The 19,355-nt window shown below is 55.4% G+C and overlaps 8 protein-coding genes across 8 annotated transcripts; 3 read left to right on the top strand and 5 right to left on the bottom strand.

The window, feature by feature from the left end:
- Window positions 1-1,372: 1,372 nt before the first annotated feature.
- Window positions 1,373-1,648, bottom strand: THITE_2060071 (uncharacterized protein; the record flags this gene model as incomplete). The annotated part of the gene is made up of 2 exons (XM_003657382.1): window positions 1,373-1,475; window positions 1,512-1,648. Coding segments are annotated over 2 exons (240 nt in total), but the record flags the coding sequence as incomplete, so codon positions are not given.
- A 3,565-nt stretch (window positions 1,649-5,213) lies between these two features.
- Window positions 5,214-6,920, top strand: THITE_2123120 (uncharacterized protein). Its single transcript, XM_003657381.1, has 3 exons — window positions 5,214-5,490; window positions 5,556-5,733; window positions 5,821-6,920. Exons 1-3 carry the CDS (start codon window positions 5,410-5,412, stop codon window positions 6,837-6,839), a joined length of 1,278 nt encoding a protein of 425 aa, XP_003657429.1. The 5' UTR covers window positions 5,214-5,409; the 3' UTR covers window positions 6,840-6,920.
- THITE_2123117 (uncharacterized protein) lies at window positions 6,853-8,948 on the bottom strand. The gene has a single exon (XM_003657380.1). It carries the CDS (start codon window positions 8,718-8,720, stop codon window positions 7,002-7,004), a length of 1,719 nt encoding a protein of 572 aa, XP_003657428.1. The 5' UTR covers window positions 8,721-8,948; the 3' UTR covers window positions 6,853-7,001.
- Window positions 8,949-9,473: 525 nt separating this feature from the next.
- On the bottom strand, window positions 9,474-10,269 carry THITE_158856 (uncharacterized protein; the record flags this gene model as incomplete). The annotated part of the gene is made up of 3 exons (XM_003657379.1): window positions 9,474-9,816; window positions 9,957-10,104; window positions 10,185-10,269. The coding sequence occupies 3 exons, from the start codon at window positions 10,267-10,269 to the stop codon at window positions 9,474-9,476; spliced, it is 576 nt and encodes a 191-aa protein (XP_003657427.1).
- Window positions 10,270-10,324: 55 nt separating this feature from the next.
- Window positions 10,325-10,744, bottom strand: THITE_2123116 (uncharacterized protein). Its single transcript, XM_003657378.1, has one exon. It carries the CDS (start codon window positions 10,507-10,509, stop codon window positions 10,348-10,350), a length of 162 nt encoding a protein of 53 aa, XP_003657426.1. The 5' UTR covers window positions 10,510-10,744; the 3' UTR covers window positions 10,325-10,347.
- THITE_2123114 (uncharacterized protein) lies at window positions 10,745-12,453 on the top strand. The gene is made up of 2 exons (XM_003657377.1): window positions 10,745-11,756; window positions 11,817-12,453. The coding sequence occupies exons 1-2, from the start codon at window positions 10,860-10,862 to the stop codon at window positions 12,402-12,404; spliced, it is 1,485 nt and encodes a 494-aa protein (XP_003657425.1). The 5' UTR covers window positions 10,745-10,859; the 3' UTR covers window positions 12,405-12,453.
- A 1,636-nt stretch (window positions 12,454-14,089) lies between these two features.
- On the top strand, window positions 14,090-16,491 carry THITE_75012 (uncharacterized protein). Its single transcript, XM_003657376.1, has 2 exons — window positions 14,090-14,785; window positions 15,510-16,491. Exons 1-2 carry the CDS (start codon window positions 14,494-14,496, stop codon window positions 16,139-16,141), a joined length of 924 nt encoding a protein of 307 aa, XP_003657424.1. The 5' UTR covers window positions 14,090-14,493; the 3' UTR covers window positions 16,142-16,491.
- THITE_2123103 (uncharacterized protein) lies at window positions 16,433-17,782 on the bottom strand. The gene has a single exon (XM_003657375.1). It carries the CDS (start codon window positions 17,525-17,527, stop codon window positions 16,769-16,771), a length of 759 nt encoding a protein of 252 aa, XP_003657423.1. The 5' UTR covers window positions 17,528-17,782; the 3' UTR covers window positions 16,433-16,768.
- Window positions 17,783-19,355: the final 1,573 nt, after the last annotated feature.

The raw sequence follows: 19,355 nt of genomic DNA, 5'->3' as shown, positions 1-19,355 counted from the left end.
TAGGCTAGTTGTACTATATAAAGGAGACGAAGATCTGGAGGATAGCCTATACCTCTTAGTTAATCTACTCTGTTCCCCTATCTATCTAGGGATAGTGAGAAGTCGATAGGAGCTGCTCTACCCCTATCGCTTTGTATAGCGTAGTCTAGAACCTATTTAACTAGTCTGACCCGTAGTTAGTTATAATTTGAGTTGGGAACCTATAGAAGTGCTACTATATGTTATAGAACTAGAGAGTATACTCTTCTACTTCTATTAAGTATATCACCTCAAGCTATATATACTTAGAGAGGTGGTCGGTAATCACTATAAGGTAGCTAGGCGCCCCCTCGTCTCTTATAGGGAGGTTGGTTATAAAGTTAATAGAGATCTGTTTCTAGAAGCGATTAGGGATAGGCAGGGGTTGCAAAAGCCTTTGACGTAGCTACTAGGAGATCTTGCTCTAACGGCACTAGTTATAGTTCCTAATGAACCGCTTTATATTAGACGATATAAGGTCCTAGTAGTAATCTCTCTAGAGTATTTTGAATAGCTTATTACGCCTTAGGTATCCTAATATAGCTAAGTTATAGATCCGTTGGATAATTATAGTGGTCAAGGGCTTTTATATAAGGAGCTAGAGACGGTCGTAGAACTGGAGTACGCCTTATATATTGAGGGAGTAGTCTATGATCTAGGTTTATATTATGTTCGCCTCCTTTAGAAACTTCCGAGCTCCGTTGCAAATGGCCTAGAGCCGGTAAATATAGTGCTCGTCTTCGACAATACCCTTGTCCTATAGGGCTACGAGCTACTTGTCCTTGAAGAGCGTCTCTCCTATAGGTAACCTAGCCTCCTCCTATATACTAGTCTAGTATACCTTAATCGGAGGGAGTAGCTAGGCAATACGCTAGCTATCTTTAGGCTTGTCTTGTTTACGTCGAGAGAGCGTATTAGGGCGCGAGGCTTAGGATCCTAGCTAGTACTTTAGCTTAAAGTTGAATAGGGAGAGCGTCTCTGCCTATTAGGCCTACCGTTCACTGATTGGACGTAGCTAGGTGAAGTACTTAAGGTTTTTATAGTCGGTCAGGATAATAAAGGGGGCTACTATACTCCGAAGCTCCGTCGACTAGGCCTTGAGATATAAGATGATAGCTAATAGCTCTTTGTTATAGATAGTATAGTTACATTTAGTAAGGCTTAGTTTTATAAAGTAGTAGGCTATAGGGTAAAGAACCTTGTCCTCTCCCTACTAAGATAAGTATCTACTAAGTGCTATACTAGAATAGTCTATTTCTACGATTGTCTTTCTCTTAGGATCCTATTAGGTAAGGATTAGCTCTGATATAAATATGGCCTTAAGTGTGTCGAAGGCGTTCTACTCCTCTTTGCCCTAGCGGAAGAGGACGTTCTTATAGGTGAAGTATATTAATAGGGCTACCTTTTTAGAGAAGTTAGGAATAAAGTCGTGATAGAAATTAGCGAATCCTAGGAAGCTCTATACTCTTTGGACTTTATAGAGTACCTCCTACTCGTAAATGGCCTTGATCTTCTTAGGGTTAAGGCGAATATAGACCCTAGCCTCTACGATATACCCTAGGTACTTAACTTTCTTTACTATGAATATATATTTCTTAAGGTCTAGGTTAAGGCCTATGTCCCTTAGTCTTTAGAGGACCTTATATACCTTCTTTATATAGTCCTTTTAGCTCCTGCTCGAATATACTAAGACGTTGTCAAGGTATATTGTTATATAGTCTCCTAGCGTTAGACCGAAGGCGTTATTAATATATCTCTAGAATATTGTAGGAGCATCTACGAGTCTAAAGGGGCAAACTAGCTACTTAAATAGTCTAAATCTTATATAAAATGCTATAAGGTGCTTGTCCTCTTTAGCTATCTAGATATAATAGAATATAGCCCTAACGTCTAGCTTTGTAAGCTATTTGGCCTTGGCTAGGGACCAAAGAGTCTCTTTGATTAGGGGGAATAGGTACTAGTCCTGCTTAGTGATCTTATTTAAAGCTCGATAGTCTATATAGAACCTTTATCCTCCTCCTAGCTTCTTTATAAGAAAGACTAGGGTAGCTACTGATAAGGAGCTTACCTAGATCTATCCTTTATCTAACAGGTCTACAACCTGTTTTCGAATCTCTAAGAGATAGTCCTTTAGTATATTATACAAGGGTCCCTATAGGAGCTTAGAAGGTTTTTTGTCTAGGCCTATTTTAAAATAGATATAATAGTTAGCTTCCCCTCGATAGGGGGGAAGGTCGTTCGCCTTCTCTTTATCGAAGAGGTCGGCGAAGTTATATAGCTCCTTTGGCAAGGCGACTTTCGGGTTTAGGTCGGTATTGGGCTAGGAGATAGCCACTCCTAGTATAGTAGTTATCTTATAGATATTGGTGATGAGGAACGTATCTCGTACCCCTTTAGACTTCTTCCTTTATACCTTATAGGCTAAGCCTACGAATATCGCGCCTATAATTAGGGTAGCGTTAGCTTCCTTCTACTATAAGGAGTACTTATATACCTATAGGCCACTTTGCGAATTGATAGTAAGGACTCCGTTAGCTAGGTTTAGTACAATCCTATAGTAGTTTATCTAGGGGAGCCCTAATATAACGTCGTAGGCTAGCCCTAATACTATATAGAATATAGTAATATTGATCTACCTATCAACGTCCATTGTAATATAGGCGATATATATAATTTTCTTTATAATTTGTACCCCCTTGACTATAACACCTAGGGTATAGAGAGTCGGTAAACTTATCTATTTAATCTCTAACCTTTAATATACTCTTTTGCTAATAGCTCTATAGCTCTAGTACCTACTATCTATTTATACGTTTATAAAACCAAAGGAGTTTAGAAAAACAGGGATAAGAAAGGGGAGCTTATCTATTCTCTCTCTAATCTCTATGAACTCGTTCTATAAATAGCTAGGTCCTTTCGGCCCTTATATAAGACTTTGTATAGGGGCTACTCTTTTCCCTCCTCCTCCTTAGAGGAGGAGTCCTCCTCTATCTATTTCTTAGCCTCCAACTTATTGATATCGACCTAAGGAGCTAGTCTCTTGGCTAGGGCAAAGGGATAGGTGGCTACAAAGTGGCCCTAGCGTTTACAATAGATATAGGCTCTAGCCTATTAGTATACTATATATACCTCGTCGTTTATTTACTTCGCCTACAATACGTTTATACCTCGTTTTCCTCTATTTCGCTACTACTTTCCTCTATAACCCTTATTAGCTCCCCTCTAGGCTAGGGCAATGTAGATCGTATTGATCCTAGTCATCGGTATATCTTTATCTATATCCTTCTCTACATCTATATTAGGCCTAGGTCGTTTACCCTAGGACTATTAGTATCGTTCCTCTAAATAGAAGGCCTCTAGGTCAATAGCGATCTTACAGTACTTTGTAATAGCTATAATATAATTGTTCTATAGGACCCCTTGTCCTACTACAATATACTTCAATTTTAAAGAGAGGTATCGTTATAGTCTAATAAGTTGTACTTCGTCGCTCTAATTAAGTCCTTTAGCCTTCGATAGCTTTGCCTTAAAACGAACAATAAAGGAGGAGAATAGCTCGTTGTCTCTTTGGCAAAGTATATCTAGCTCTATCAAGGCTATAACCTATTCGTAGAGGTCTATATAGACTATCGTAAGATATTCGAGAAACGTTCCTAGGTCGTAGTTATAGCTAGGTCCTCCTAACTTATAGAAGGCTATAACCTTGGCCTAGACCCTTTGGCTAAGGTTCCCCTAAATGAATATCCACTAGTCGTAGAGACCCCCAATAAAGTCCTAGTCTACTACTAGGACGTACGCTATTATAGCCCTCTAGGCGGCAAAGAGCTCCTTTTTCCTATCGAAGGGTTATCCTATAGAGAGGCACTTTCGTTATATCTAAGGAGCTATTAGAGCTACGATATTAGTCGTTGGAGCCTAGGCGTTTACTACTACGAAGGCGTTCATAGTCTAAGCTATAGCAATCTAGGCTACGTAAAGTTCCTCAATAGTTATGTTCTAATGTATGATTGTTTCCTATAAGACTTAGAAGTATTCGTAGACCTAGTCTAGGTCTAGAACCTATAGGACGTCTAGGTTGTTTATAGTAGCGTCTAGTCCACTTAGTACTAGCGTCGAAACGCCCGGTGTATTGCTCTCGTCTACACCTAGAAGCAACAACTGCTCTATTTGCCTGAAGGTAGTTGAACTATAACGTACTAGCCTTATAGCGTCTGTAGATAAGCGCACGATGTTCTATTCAACTACCTTAAGGAGAGAAAAGGAGAAGTACAGGCTACGGTTCTCGTACATAGAGTTTTCAGGGGCTCGCGTATAGGGGGCTCGGGCCAATGTTATTCCGGGCGCGAGGCGGGTCCGCCTCGGGCCCGTGGCGGGCCCGTCATAGGACCGCTGTGGATCCTGGGCGTAGCCCCACATACCCAGCCCAGGTATAGCCCGGTCCGTAACAGGCACCTACAGTTACGTACCCTGCGGCACCCACAGTTGCGTACCCTACGGCACCTACAGGGCAGTTGCGTACCCTGCGGCACCTACAGTTACGTACCGCGGCACCCACAGTTGTGTACCTGAGGTACTCTGCGGCACCCACAGTTGCGTACCCTACGGCACCCACAGGGCAGTTGCGCACCCTGCGGCACCCACAGTTACGTACCTTACGCTACGGCACCTACAGGGCAGTTGCGCACCCTGCGGCACCCACAGTTACGTACCCTGCGGCACCCACAGTTGCGTACCCTGCCTGCGGCAGCCACAGTTGTGCATCCTGCCTGCGGCAGCTACAGTTGTGCATCCTACCTGTAGCAGCTACAGTTGTGCACCCTACCTGCGGCAGCCACAGTTGTGCACCCTGCCTGTGGCTTATATACGCCCTGCCTATGGCTCCTAGAGGTATTGCAAGGTGTAAGGTAGCTCAAATATCTTTAATTGCATAGAGCGAGGGGCGATTGTACAGAGCGAGGGGCGATTCTTAAAATCGGGTTGCAGCGGGGTAAGCTGGTTGCTGTGGCGATTGTTCGGCTGGCGGTCAGTTGCAAACGGGTTTGGGTTAATGGACAGTGATGCGTTTGGAGCGCCGTAGCTTACCAATAGTGGAGTATACTCCACTTTTACGGCACCCAGAAGGTGCTGCTTATGTAACTCGTGTCATTGTTACCTGTCAAGGGTCCCGACAGTGCCAGCTGCCAAGCCTGGCGGCTGCTTGAACCAACTCGGAGTGAGGACGGAGATGAGGACAACTGTGAGTCAAGTACAGGAGTACCAATGGAAAGACGGTTATAAACTTTGCTTTGTTGACGGATTATGAGAGTGAGATTAGCCTCACCGCTCACTCGAATTCCACTCACTCGGTCGACATCGACTTTGAGCAGTTTGCCCCGTTTTGCAGCCTCCAGAATGGCGGAACCCATCTCAGATGAAGCAAACGGAGTTGGAGTGGCGTCTTCGCTCACGCCTTACACTCCCAGGTACATTGATGTGAGCCACACAAACATATCATCTCACGTCCAAGTCGCTAACTTTTCACCTTCGACTCACAACAGATCGGCATCAACCTAGCAGATCCAATCTTCAGGGGCCGCTACCATGGCAAATCGAAGCATCCCGACGACCTGAAGGCCGTGGTGGGGAGGGCCGTCGAGGTGGGATGCACGAAACTCATCGTGACCGGGTCGTCGTTCAAGAGCACGAGGGACGCACTCAAGCTCGCCAGGGAGTTCCGTGAGTTCTTCCCGCCGTCTCTGCCACCGCTGCCATGAATAAGCACGTGCCGGCTAACAGCTAACCCCCTTCCCCCTCCCGTTCCAGCCGGCACCGTCTTCGCCACGGCAGGCATCCACCCCTGCAGCAGCTCCATTTTCAGCCCGTCGCACCACAAGCACCATGACGAGAGCCAGAGCGAGGGCGAAGAGGAGGAGCACACGCCGGCGTGCGACCCGGACCCGAGCAAGCCGATCCCAGACGGCGAGGGCGTCGACCACGCGCGCAGCGCGACCATCATCGCCGACCTGGCGCGCCTCATCGCCGAGGCGCGCGCCGCCCCCGCCTCCGGGCCCGGCCCTTCCCCGGCTCCCCCAGCGCTCGTCGCCTTCGGCGAGTTCGGCCTGGACTACGACCGGCTGCACTACTGCTCCAGGGAGGTGCAGCAGCACTCGTTCGCGGCGCAGCTGGCGCTGGCGGCGACGCTGCGGCCGGCGCTGCCGCTGTTCCTGCACTCGCGCGCGGCGCACGCCGACTTCGTGCGCCTGCTGCGCGACGCCTTCGGCCCGCGGCTGGAGCGGCTCGAGCGCGGTGGCGTCGTGCACAGCTTCACGGGAACCGTCGCCGAGATGCGCGAGCTGACCGAGGACCTGGGCCTGTACATCGGCGTCAACGGGTGCAGCTTCAAGACGGCCGAGAACTGCGACGTGGTCCGGCAGATCGACCTGTCCCGGCTGATGCTCGAGACGGACGGGCCGTGGTGCGAGGTCCGGCCCAGCCACGAGGGCTGGAAGTACCTGGTGCAGTTTGAGGCGAAGGCCAAGGCGGCTGCGGCTGCGGCTGCGGCTGCGTCTCCCGCGCAGGCGCAGGGCGAGGCGGAGGCGGAGAAGCAGTCACAGCAGCAGGGTAAGAAGAAGAACCAGAAGAAGGAACCCGAGGTGCCGGAGCGGTACAAGGTCGTCAAGAAGGAGAAGTGGGAGGAGGGCGCCATGGTCAAGGGGCGGAATGAGCCCTGCACAATCGAGCGGATCGCCAAGATCGTGGCCGAAATCAAGGGGGTTTCGCTTGAGGAAGTATGTGAGGCAGCGTGGGCGAATACGGTCAAGGTATTTGGGATAGACCCATAGATTCATTCATGTTGTTCGCGGAAGCCAGTCGCATTTACAGATAGACGGGTGGGTTTCCAGATGCCATTGAGCGAACCATCCAGGGGATATGGGTCTGTGAGACGCCGCCGGTAGATATACAACACGATAAACCAAACAACCGGGAACTTCCGAGCTGCCCGCTTACAAGCCAGACCCTTTGTGACCGCGTATCCTCCCGTGCCTTACAGCGCCGATCGTTACCCCTTCCTCGCCGGTCATCCAGCCGGGCATCCGCTCGCCCTCGATAATCCCACACTCGACCAGCTGCCTGATTCCGGCAAACACATGCGGCCCATGGAACGTCAGCCTGACATACGGGCGCCAGCCCTGCGCAGCTTCGCTCTCCTCTTGCCCGTCGTCCTCGTCGTCCCCGCTGACCCTTTGCAAGATAGCATCGACCTGGCTCTTCCGCCCGCCTCTGCCAGCCGACGGCGCGGCCGTCTCCGCTGCGCCCTCTTCCTCCTCCTCCACCTCCCCGTCCACAACCTCCCCTTCCAATCGAGGAAACGCATCCTCCACCACAACATCAACCCTCTCCACGCCCTTGCCATCCCCCATCTTCGCCGTATCCGCAAACCTCGCCCGCGCAACCAGCCGCGCCCTCTTCGCCGCCCTCTCCTCCCTCCTCTCCTCAGCAGACATCATCATCACCGCCGCAGCCGCCCCAGGCGCAGCCCTCTTCCCCCTCCCGCTGCCGCTGCCGCCGCCGCCGCCCACCACCACCGCGGAACAATCCCCCTCTTGCTCCGACAAGGGCGGGGAGGGCAAGACCAGATCCAGCGGCGTCTCGCGCCCGCGCCGCTTGCTGCTGCTGCTTCCCTCGTCGGCGTACACGCTCCACCCGCCGCCGGCGGCGTTGGTGCGGCCGCCGCCGCGCCGCGCGACCAGCTCGGCCAGGTTGCGCGTCACCAGGCTGGTCGACCGCAGCGCGAAGCGCTGGCGCTGCAGCGGGCGCGCCAGCGCCTTGGGGATGCCCTCGACCAGCAGCGCCCGCAGGGATCTGGACTCGCCGGCGCCGGCGCCGGAGCCGGCTCTGGAGGCGGACGCGGTGGAAGTGAGGGTGGCCGTGGCGGTGGTAGCGGTGGTGGTGGTTTGCGGCTTGGAGATGAAAATGTGGGGCGAGGCGTTGGGGAAAGCGATGTAGACGGTTCGGGAGGCGTCGAAGGAGGCGGCGGTTGTGGTGCTGCTGGCGGGCGTTTGTAGGCTGAGGCTGGTGTTGTAGGGGGAGTCGACGATGAAGATGCGGAGAAGGAGAAGGGGCAGCGTCTTGTGCTGGTCGAAGTTGTAGTGTGCTTTGACGTCCGGCAGGACCTGAGCTTGCAGGTTCTTGAGGAAGGTGGAAGGGTGGAAGCGGGGAATGGTCAGCGACTGCTGGTCGACCTCGGGCGGCTCCTCGCCGTCCGGGTCGTGCGGGGGTTTGAGCGGGACGATGCGGTAGGCGGACCATTTCTGCGAGGTCGGGTGGTCGTAGAGGTTCTGCAGGTCGGCCATGGCCAGTTGGTACAGGCTCAGACCGTGTCGCCAGTCGCCTTCGGTGATGCGGTCGAGGACCTCCCGCTTGGATCCCTTGCGTGCCTGCAGCGAGAGATAGAGCTCTCGCAGTGCCTGGACGGAGCGCGCAGGGGGGTAGAAGTCGTCGGTTTCGTCATCTTCGTCCTCGTCTTCGCTCTCGTCCCCAGGGCCTCGGCGGAGATACGGTTGTGCCAGCGGCAGGTTGTTGTCATCCAGCCAGTCGAGAACTACAGTGAGGAGGGAGGAGCGCGAGAGGCGGCCGAGGATCTTGGTGACGGCCGGGTTGGACGGGTCGACGCGAAGCGACGAGGGCAGACGCGCTGTCGTGGGCACTGACAGACGCGCCATGCCTTACGGAATACTTGAGTATTGAAAGTAGCTCTCATGAACGTGCCGAAGCTCAATGTGCATGCACTGAAAGCTAAGCGGCTATCCTTAGACTAGTTGCCTGGCCGCGTGTGAGTCGTGCATTCGCTCGTGATGCGTGTTGATCATGCCCTGCTGTACTGTGTTGCTGAATGATGTGCACACTGTGTGGATTGATGACGTGCATTGGTCCGATTTTCGACAACCAGCTGTGAGGATTCTCCACTGAGCGCCCCACCTGTTCCCGTTTGGGACAGAGCACTTCCCAACACGCGACGAAGACTCTCCACAGGACCCTTTGTTTACTTACCCCTGATAGCGCATGCAACTCTATAGGATAGGCACAACGGGACGAGGAGAAGCGGGCGTCAACGAGTCACAAACCCGGGGATCTACCCGGTAGTTGCAGGGCAAGCTCTATCCTTGCTCTGTCGGCGCAAGCTTCCCAGTAACTCAACTCCTTTTGCTCACAAATCCAGTTTCAGCATGCTTTCTCAAGCTCCACGGCGTATCCTCTTGCTCTGGCGCTTCTCTGTGACCGGCGGCGGTGTTGTTCTCGCCTTCTGGCGGCTGGCTCTGGGCTTGTGAGGTGGGGAGTTGTCTGGCCAAGCCTGTGTGTTCCGTCCAGAACCTCTGGCGCCACGGGTCGGCTTCGCCAGCGCCTGAGATGCTTGGCTCCGGGCCTGCCGGCGGGCGGCAATGCGAGCACTACGGTGAAGTGGCTGGGCTCTGAGCTCAGAGGTTTTTTGAAAGCCCTGCTTCTTCAGCGACGGTGTCTTGATGGTCGTCCTTGAGCCGCTTTGGAGCCCGTTTGTCCTTGGCAGTCCTGCAGCGGCCGCGCTTGCCTGCTGGGCGGGAGTGTGGACCGGCTCGGCTCTCCCGGCCGGCCGCCTCCTCGGCGCCGCTCCCGCCAGGCCCGCGCAACTCGGCCTCCACCAGTAGCATTTGTTCCCAGAACCATTCCGTCAGCTTATCCTGCCGCGTAGGGTCTTGCTTGATCCGGACCGTTCGAGAAAAGCTGTACCGCGCGAGCAATGCTGACGCGGCTTCCTCGTAGGTCGGCAACCCAAGTCGAAAACTACCGACGGAGACGTTGTAAGCCTGGTCAACGTATCCATTGCACGTAGGGTGTTGAGTGTTCAGGCGGAGAGGAGGGTCTCTGTTAAGCGCCTGCCATCGACGGAAATGTTGCAAATGCCACAACTGCATTCCACACACGATCGACCACCCAGGACTTTCGGCATCTGCAGGTTTTGTTCAAGGGCGGAGCCAATGGCTGTAAGCTGTAGGATCCTTGGCGCCTCGTCGATGCGGCCGATTGGGTAGTGTACATCGGCCGGCCACCCGTAATCCACCCTCTCGCGTACTTGCAGGAAATCAGGCGTTCGTGTGGGAGACTTGCCAGTGCAGGGGATTACGGCGGCGACTGCTTGGGCTCGCACAGACGTAACCCGGCTGGCCAGGCCCAATAAGAATCGCGCATATTGACTTCGTGCAGGTAGACGGCGCGCGACTCGGCCGTGTCGCTCATCTTCTTTGCTCTGTCCCTGCTGGATGGTCAAGGTCGGATGAGAGAGAGTGGGCTCATCGGATTACCCTACCGTAGCCGTTAAATGAAACTCTCGGGCAAGTTTCCGGGGTCGTCCACGTCAAGATCGATGGCTCCGCCATCCGGCCGGTGTTCATCGAGGTACCGGTTGAGCTCGGCATCGCTGTGCGCGACGATGTCGCGGGCGCACACTTTCTCGTGTGTATGTCCTGAATCGGTCATTCTAGTCTGTTGCCGTCGCAGCACTGGATGGATCGTGACATAACCTACACAGTAATGCGCCTGGTTCGGGGTCTCGATGCAAAACAAAATGAGGTCTGGCGCCCCCGGCCAGCCGCCCATCCGCGGCCCGCAACCTGCGGCCCGCAACCGCAAGCGCTTAAAACAGGGGGGGCTGTGTTCCAGCCTCGCGGCTTCTGAGCCAGTGACGGGGCCGCTCGAGTGCGAAGTCCTGTGGTGGTCAGGGGGGAAAGGGGGAAGTTGCCCAAGTATTTGAGCCCAATGTTGGGGATGCGGCTGGATTCTCTGACTCTCTCTTCTTGTCTGCCAGAATCCTCAGATCTCCAGTCAATATGGTGGACCCGGACATCATTGCGTGGGTATATCCGGTGGGCGAGGCTCAGAAGGTGGACACGGTGCGGTATGCGACGCACACGGTCGTGAAGAACAAGCGGTCCCGCCCGCCCAGGCGGCAGCGGCGGCCCGAGGCCCTGGCGCCCGCACTGTTGGCCAGGAGCGCCCGCGAAACGACGCCGCCGCCGCCGGCCAAAAGCGACCAGGAACTGGAATACCTGCCCTATCTGGAACTCAGGTTCAGCGACGGCCCTCGTACCTCAGCAGGCTTCATTTTTGGAAAGGATCCCGACCTCAGCGACATCCTCCTCCCCAGCATCCAAGGGATCAGCCGGCGGCACTTCGCGCTAACGTTCAGGAACGACTTCGAAGATGGCCGTTACCGTCTCGTCGTCCGAGACCTCGGTTCGACGAATGGAACTACGGTCGCGTATGACGGACAGGGCAAGCAGTGTCGGAGCAATTGTGACTGGATCATTTCCGGGTTCGAAACTCCCGACACGACTCAAAAACTTGAGGTCGAGCTCCGCGGGGGCGGCCACATGACACGCATCATATTCCGAGTCGTGGTTGCGCGCCACGATCTCACTTCGCCGGTGTACATCAAAAATGTCGAGCGATTCCTCCACGGAGCGGCCGTCTCAGACGTCCTCTTCGGTGCGCCTCGTCTCCAAAGTGTCGACGCCAACAAGTTCCACACTGCTGCCCCCACGCCGACGAACCAGCCGTTCCTTCTTCTCAAGCGAGGAGTGATTGGGACCGGCGGATTTGGAGATGTGATCCGACTCTGGAATGTCAGCACTGGAGAGGAGTACGCGTGCAAGAGGCCTAATGGGTACGAGTACAGAAGAGAGGACTGGGAAAAGGAGATCGCCATCATGAAGAACATGCAGCATGTGGGTTGGCCGCTGGTCGTTGTTGCTATAAACCGGTGACTGACCAATCGTGACCACCAGGAGAACATTGTACGGCTCTGCTTCGCGACTCTCTCGCCAGAGCCTCGCTTGTTTCTTGAGTACATGGAGCTGGGAAACCTCTCGCTCGAGCACAAACGGTTGCCTTTCTCGCTCCAAGACTGCTGGGATATCCTACGCCAAAGCCTGTCGGCCTTGGTATACCTTCATTGTCGCCGCGAACCTATTGCGCACCGAGATCTCAAGCCGCAGAACATACTCGTCAAGTCCAGGAATCCCTTGCACGTCAAGTTGGCAGACTTTGGGCTCGCAAAGGCCGGCAGCCTGAAGACGTACTGCGGCACTGCGACCTATCGCCCCCCCGAGATACAGATGGACAACGGCTCCCAACGGTATACCGTGGCCGTGGACATCTGGTCTCTGGGGGTCGTGATCCTGCAGCTTGAATATGGTCTTCCCGCTCCTGGATACGGGAGCACCATGGCCTGGTGCGCAAGCATCGTCAAGGAGGCTCGTACCTGGGAGTCGGATGGCCTGATCGATATCCTGCAGCGCATGCTGATCCTCGAACCCAACGAGCGAGCTACCGCAAAAGCTTGCCTAAGCGCAGTGGAGGCGCACTACGCATGAACGCAAGCCCCTGATGAAGCAGCGGGACAAGCGTTGTGCGTCGAGGGAAACGGATCGAGGTTGCGGCGTCAGGAATCGACTTCTTACCAGGTACGTTCCCAGGGGTTCATCTGCTGCACTGTCGCTGAGTACTTTGTAGGAAGATGATTACTCGGCCCCGAATATTGCTTCCACTGGCGGTGAACAAATGCATGATGGCAACAACTCCGTTGCCTTTAAACCCCGTGGCGCGGGACGCCACGCCGGCTCCAAGTCGCCGGCCCCAAAGCCCCATGTCTTGACAAACCCCACAGCACGCAGCGCACATAGATGAAGCCGTCCTGCACGCTCAAGAGGCCGATGCCTGGGGCCTCGACCATGCTCGCCTGCCATCTCCCGCTGCGCTGCTGCCGGACCTCAACCCTTCGCACAGTGTGTCAGCTGAGCTAGCATGGGCTGAGGAAGAAGTCTCTTGGCCGGACGAGTGCTGTGCTTGTGGAGGACCCGTGGGAAGGAGAGCGGAGAACGCAGTAAAGGAGTTGAGCTGTATCATACTGTGTTAGGCTTTTTGTCTTCTCTCTTCTCGGTTTCCTTGTTTTCCTTGGCTCTCTTTTTTGGATGTCTGCTTCTTGCGATACTTGAGAGAACATAATGCAGAATACAATTTTGTCTTCCTCGGAACGTTTCCTCCCTTGGACGCCATCAGAACATTCATCGAGGTTTCGAAATACTGGAAGGTATTCCGTACAGGGCCTTGAGTGTCGGCTATTCTCAGCTTCCTTGGAAAGGGCGAATCCGGTTAGTTCACTAAGTTAATCAGAACCGACATCTTTGCTTGGCCCGTGCATCTCCGTGGCTTCTGACCGGTCAGAAATCCCACGTCGCCAAGCTCCAGAACCCCCACGCGGCATTGCAATTGTGCCGTCTCGCTGTTGCCACGTTCAGTGACCACCAACAACAGTGCGCGCAAGGGAGGCCGCACTCTCATCTTCTGTCCAGCGGCAGTCGAAATGCGCGGCTTCAAAACCCATGATGTCCCAGGACGTTGGCATGCAAAGAACTCGGCTACAATAGATCGAGAGCCATACATCCGGTTTTCCCAGGCCGTCGGGGAAGCGACAGAACCGGCCGCCGGACCGAGCTCGGGCGTCGGTCGCGGAATCATTTTCCCATTCCTGGAAGTCCCGACCACAACGCGGGTCAACCCTGCACAAACTGTTGCGCCCTTCTGGACGTGGCGAATCCATCTCCGGATTACTGAGATGACGTTTCGCCGGGGTGAGCTGTTGCTGTAAGAGCAAACTTGCGCACGAGGTGTTTCTGAGGGTTTTCTCTCTCGAGAAGCAAATGCTTTCAAAAGAGAGAGAGAAAGGGACAAAGATGAAGAGATTGAGCAGTTTGCTCTTTTTATCATCAGGTCGTGGCTGGCTGTTGGAGGCCAGACTCCCAGGGGAAGCAGTCCATTGGTAAGGCAGTTCCGTGATGAAAATGCTGTCGGTGGGGCCAATCCTCGTTTTGATTGGACCCTTCGACCATTTGCACGCGCCGAGGGGTGGGGGGAGGGGCAATTTTGAGGTTCACCCAAGTTACCGAGGGCGTGGGATCCAGTGTGTCCTGACTAACGTGAATGGCGAGCTTCGGTCCGCGGACGGCACCACACCACGCTGAGCACTCTTGCGACTGCCCTCGCCCACAGACCAGACCATGACCTGACTTGAACTGTTCATATCCTCAGACTCCATCTCGCACGTCGGCTTTTTGAGGCTGTCGCGTACAAGCTTTTGTTGCTACCGTCAACCGTTCGCATCCGCGGTTGTTCTTTGTTTCAGCCCGCCCGCCTCTGACTCGACCCGCTCCGAGTTTTTAGAGCCGAGCGAAGCCCCCGAAAGACCCCGCTTCGTGCGCTTTGTGCCTGCGCTGGTTTCTAATCACACGCCGACATCGCCAAAAGGAAATTCCCACATATCCCGCAGGCTTCCACCGACCGTCCTCGACGAGACTCGACAAGCACCCAGATACACCAGCTCGGAGACGAGGGGAGACCGCCCCGACTAACCACCGACGGCTTCACTGACTGCACGCCCGGGCCGGACTCGCACCAGAGGAAACCATGTCGTACAGCGGCGCGGGCAGGGGAGTCAATGTCTCCCAGTACCTGCGCAACCTCAACGTGCAGGAGCCGGCGGCCGAAGAGACGCTCATCACGGACGAAGACCTCGCCAAGGACCTCGCGCTCTTCACCAACACCCAGTTCTACGACTTCGAGACGGGCCAGCACACCGACTACCAGGCGCCGCCTGTCAAGCCCGAGGCGACGACAAATCAGTCGTCGCCGGCCGAAGATGTGTCATCGACGGATCCGATGATGGGCGACTTCCCAGCGGGCTTTGATTTCATGTCGGGTTAGTACTTGCAATCCTGTCACTACCTGGCTCGCAGCGTTGTACTTTTTTGTTTCTGCTCATATTTCTCGGTCTCTCACTTCGCCTTTGCATGTTCAATTCTCACTCTCATAAATGTTTCACCCCCTTTTCTCCCTCTGGCTACGAGACGGCGCTTTCAACAAACCTGGAGCTGCATGGCCACAACTACAATTGCAGCCACAGGCGAAGCAAGTGCATCAATGGCCGAACAGGAGCATATGAGTTTCCAACACCTCAACGTCACTGCGCACCGAGAGGGTGGGCGGTGATGGGCCAAAGAGCTTCGTTTCCCTAATCACGACGCGAATCGGGGAGCAAGGCGCTGGCTCCCTACTCGGGAAGGTGACCCCCAAATCTGGGGCTGCGCCCGTGATTGGAAGGCTGGGTTGTCTGGGTGCATGCGTCCGGGCAGGTCGAGTGCCCCAGGCCTGCCTAAATGGAGCTGACAAATGATCGTCGCTCCTGCGGATGGTGCCATTTCTCGTGACCTGGGCCGGATTGCACCATCGACCATGCGGCGTCAACAATGGACCGCCAGGCCATGCCTCAATATCCCCAACTCCGCCTTTCCCGCCCGGCGGCGCCGCGGCCGTTCACTTTAACTTCTTTTGTCTTGGCTTGTTGTTGTTGAAAAGGAATCGGGTCTTTTGACACGCTTGGTCACGTTCAGGCGTTCCCGCTGACCATGGCACAATGTCTCCAGGAGACTTCAGTTTCGGGGATTTCAGCAGTACCTACACCTCGCCGACCATCCCGGCCTTCCCGGACGCCCACGCCCTAGGCAACCTGCAGCCCATCCAGCCCAACCCGCAGGCGGCGTACGCGGTGGCCGGCCACGGTCACAACCACCAGCACCAGCACCAACCAGCAGGGTATGTCCCGCCCACGGCCCCGAGGATAGGAGCCGGCGCCGGCGAGAAGCGGAGAGCTGAGTCGATTAGCCCGCCCAACGGCCGCGTGCTGAGCTTCGAGGAGGCGTCGCGGCTGGCCGCCGAGGAGGACAAGCGGAGGCGCAACACGGCCGCCAGCGCGCGCTTCCGCATCAAGAAGAAGCAGCGCGAGCAGGCGCTCGAGAAGTCGGCCAAGGAGATGAGCGAGAAGGTGACCATCCTCGAGGGCCGCATCTCGGCGCTCGAGACGGAGAACAAGTGGCTCAAGAGCCTCGTCACCGAGAAGCACGGTGGCCGCGACGACATCCTCGAGAAGCTGCTCAAGGAGCTCGCCGCCAGCAGCCAGGAGAGCAAGAAGGACGCCGGTTCCACCGACGGCGGCGAGATCAAGGATAGCATCCACGCCGCGACGTCGGACGAGAAGAGCTCGAAGAAGAAGGACTAAGCTTTGCTGTCCTCCTTGATGATGACGAGCTGCGCAGGAAAATTGGGTTGGGCTGAAATGGTTGAGGCCGGAAATCTGTGGACTCAAGCAAACATGATCATTGGGGAGGCGTTTTACCTGGGCATGGCTTGGGGGAGGGAACGAAGGAGTTGAACGAAGCGGAAGGGCACAGCCAACCTTGTGTTTATATGGGAGCAGGAGGGGGCTTTTCTGGCTTTTTGGGCTTTTTGGTGTTTGTTTGCAGGCGTTTGCTGCGGCGAGTGCTATTGCTGCTCTTGAGCCTTGAAGACGTGATTGTTTGCGTGCTTCTCGGCCCACAATATACCATCACGATCTGAGGAGTTTTTGCGATTTTTCATCTCAGCGTGGCAATGTGGTTGATATATGGTTGATTTTTGCTGCTGTTTTACTCCGGATCATGTTTCACTCAGCGGATGACATCTGAAGGGAAACAAACCGCCGATAGTCACATCAACTTGTAAAATCGATCGCACCTCGAATTAACTATCCTGTCTACACGACGTCCATCATCTTCTCCCCGACAGCTATACCACCATCTACACTCATCCAACGCAGAGACAACAAAAGGCGCTCCCTCAACCACAACCGAAAATTCAAGTAACCAATTCACGCCTCCCCTCCCGTTCCCGCCTTCCCCTTCTTCCCCCCGTCCGCCGCCGCCGGCTGCGCATCCGCCGGCAGGCCCGCCCGCAGGTTCGCCAGGCGCAGCTGGTTGCGCCGGCCCAGCACCCGCAGCGTGTTCTCGCGCTCCAGCTCCGTCATCTGCGCCCAGTTGGCGATCCGCGACACCGTCCCGTCCCGCCCGACCACCATCGGCCCCAGGTTGTCCAGCGCCACCGCCTGCCCGTTCACCTGCACCGTGCGCATCCCGCTGGCGCCTCCCTCGGCGGCGGAGGGGGCCGGGGGCAGGGCCGGGAGGGGTTTTTTGGGGCTGGAATTGGAACTGGAATCGGGTTGGTCTCCTGGGTTGGGGTTCGTCGCGGCGTGGTCGTCGTTGTCGTTGCCGTTGTTGTTGTGGGGAGCTGGGGTGGATGATGATGAGGGCGGGATTGCGCCATCGCCGTTGCCCGCGCTGGGGGTTGCAACGGCGGCGGCGGTCGAGGTTGACTGCGAATCCTCAGGGGTGGGAGCGGGTGCTGCACCCCGAGAAGCCGCCGTAGCAGCGGCAGCGGCAGCGGCTGGCTGGCTGTTGCCGGCTTGCGCTGAGATGGGAGCCGATGGTGAGCTACCGGGGAGCGGTGACGTGCTCGCGGCCAGTGCGGGGCTGGCGCCGGTGGCTGCTGGCGCGGTGCCTGGTGCAGCTGTTGGGCCGCCGGGAACTGGGCCCGGGGTGGTGCTGCTGGTGCTGCTGCTGCTGCTGCTCATCCTGTGGAGGCGGAAGAGCGACCGTGGGGGTCGGGCAGAGACTGCTCGGCTGATGATTGCGGTGCTCGCAAGAAGTTGCGCTTTTGGGATTCCTGGGATGCGGATGGGCATCGAGTGCATGCAGGAGCGCGGGTGGGCGCTGCCTGCTGTCCGAAAATGGCTGTTTTTTCCAGATGAGAGCGGGTGCCGGTTCGACCTGAATTCGAGATTTGTCGTGGGGGAGAATGGCGCGATCGATGAGATCTGATTTGGATCCGGCGAGAAATCGATCCGCTGGCAGGATACTTGATTTAATTTTTGGTTCACTGGGCGTTGAATCAAGGGAGTGTGGATGGTGTGGATGAGACGTTTCTACTTCACGGCATCAAGAGCTTGACTGAGATATGAAATCTAAACTTTTGAAAACTTGGAACTTGGGCGGCAACTCACGACTGGGCTGGCGCGCAGCTGGAAACGTCTAGAACCCTCCCCAGTTTTTTGACCGGTGTAGCTCGGTGAGCGGCCACTCACCTTGCCCCGGCTGTAATCCCCGGTCAGGTTGCCTGACAGTTACGGCTGACAGCGCCAAGACACCAGCTTGATTCCCAGCAATGGCGTCAACATCACGGCCACTGAATGGTCCAGCCCATACCGCACCGGCGTACGCACTGCCTGGCGCTCTAACAATCAAACTGCTAAACCTCTGAGGAACGAGTTTTGAAAAGTGAATCGCTTAAGCTTCACCTTCAATGTTGACATGAGATGGGTAGGACGAACATGGTGCTGAACCGCAACCCGCATAACCCTCATCTCCGAGGTTCTCGTGCAGTGCTGTTGTGCTTCTTTGCAGAGAGAGTCCTTTGTTGCTTGTGCCGATGACAACCGCGATTTTGATCACGCAATTCCCCTGACGGGAGACGTCAGTCGGGCCCGTTGTCTGCAATAACCTGCATCCCGTTTTGGAACCTGATCAACTGGAGACCCTCTGCAGAGAATACCCCTTTCCCAAACACAGTAGCTGCAGCTTTTGCTCCTCCGTACTCTACTGTGTACACTCGAAGTCCTTCGGACCGCAGCCTCTCAGCATCGATCAACCAGGCAGGTAACATTAGCCACTGGCACAGCTCGGAGGAAGGACCCTCGCGCGACCCCCGAAACAGCTGAGCATCTCGGCGTCTCCCCAATCTACCCCCACGAGCCCTTGGCCACGTTCAGTCCAAAAATTGGCGTTAACGCCAGGGGCAGAGGATAATATGGAGTAAAAGAAACATCGAACGGGACTGCTGACCGAGCAGCACGGATCTGTTTGCACGATTGCTGCGTGGGGGAAGCGGCCGCACTTCTGTTTCCCCCTTTCCTCTTGTCGAGGACCTGCCAGGTTGCTGCTGGCGCGATTGCTTCTCCAGGTTTGACGGCAGCCGTGATGGGACGAATCAAAAGATCTCTAATGTGTGTCCCGTCAGATGCTTGGTAGCCCTATCGGCCTCGACCTTGGCATCTCAACTTTGCCGCTCTGCAATTGCCTCGACCAATCTCCCTCAGAGAAGTTCCGACGGTTGTTCGGCTCACCTGAGTGGCACCATCGCCGCCCTCCCTCCTTCAGCGTTGTCTACCCTCGCCCGTTTCCGCGCCTCCTTCCCGCCGTCCCATCGTCCTATCCGCGTTGTTTTTTCCAGCTCGATACCCAGAAAGCTAGAGAGGGGCCAATCCGTCCTCAGCGTTCGGTCAAGCGGAAATCAGCCACCTGGGCAAGAATTTTGTTCCATTCTCCCCGCAAGACGCCAGTCTTTCTCTGCTCTCCGCGGAAGTAGACAAGCTCGTGTTACCCGGAGAGACATACCGGTTCGAA

Source organism: Thermothielavioides terrestris, chromosome 6, assembly GCF_000226115.1.
Source record: "Thermothielavioides terrestris NRRL 8126 chromosome 6, complete sequence".
NCBI classification, from domain to species: domain Eukaryota; kingdom Fungi; phylum Ascomycota; class Sordariomycetes; order Sordariales; family Chaetomiaceae; genus Thermothielavioides; species Thermothielavioides terrestris.
The sequence above is the reverse complement of the archived record's forward strand: the minus strand, read 5'-3'. Positions and strand labels throughout refer to the sequence as shown.

Bases quoted from the DNA above. Each gene is read 5' to 3' on its own strand.
- THITE_2123120 (XM_003657381.1), top strand. From the start codon at position 5,410: ATGGCGGAACCCATCTCAGATGAAGCAAACGGAGTTGGAGTGGCGTCT. The intron at 5,491-5,555 runs GTGAGCCACACA...GACTCACAACAG, and splicing joins ACACTCCCAGGTACATTGAT to ATCGGCATCAACCTAGCAGA. The intron at 5,734-5,820 runs GTGAGTTCTTCC...CTCCCGTTCCAG, and splicing joins CAAGCTCGCCAGGGAGTTCC to CCGGCACCGTCTTCGCCACG.
- THITE_2123117 (XM_003657380.1), bottom strand. From the start codon at position 8,720: ATGGCGCGTCTGTCAGTGCCCACGACAGCGCGTCTGCCCTCGTCGCTT.
- THITE_2123116 (XM_003657378.1), bottom strand. From the start codon at position 10,509: ATGACCGATTCAGGACATACACACGAGAAAGTGTGCGCCCGCGACATC.
- THITE_2123114 (XM_003657377.1), top strand. From the start codon at position 10,860: ATGGTGGACCCGGACATCATTGCGTGGGTATATCCGGTGGGCGAGGCT. The intron at 11,757-11,816 runs GTGGGTTGGCCG...CGTGACCACCAG, and splicing joins TCATGAAGAACATGCAGCAT to GAGAACATTGTACGGCTCTG.
- THITE_75012 (XM_003657376.1), top strand. From the start codon at position 14,494: ATGTCGTACAGCGGCGCGGGCAGGGGAGTCAATGTCTCCCAGTACCTG. The intron at 14,786-15,509 runs GTTAGTACTTGC...CAATGTCTCCAG, and splicing joins GGGCTTTGATTTCATGTCGG to GAGACTTCAGTTTCGGGGAT.
- THITE_2123103 (XM_003657375.1), bottom strand. From the start codon at position 17,527: ATGAGCAGCAGCAGCAGCAGCACCAGCAGCACCACCCCGGGCCCAGTT.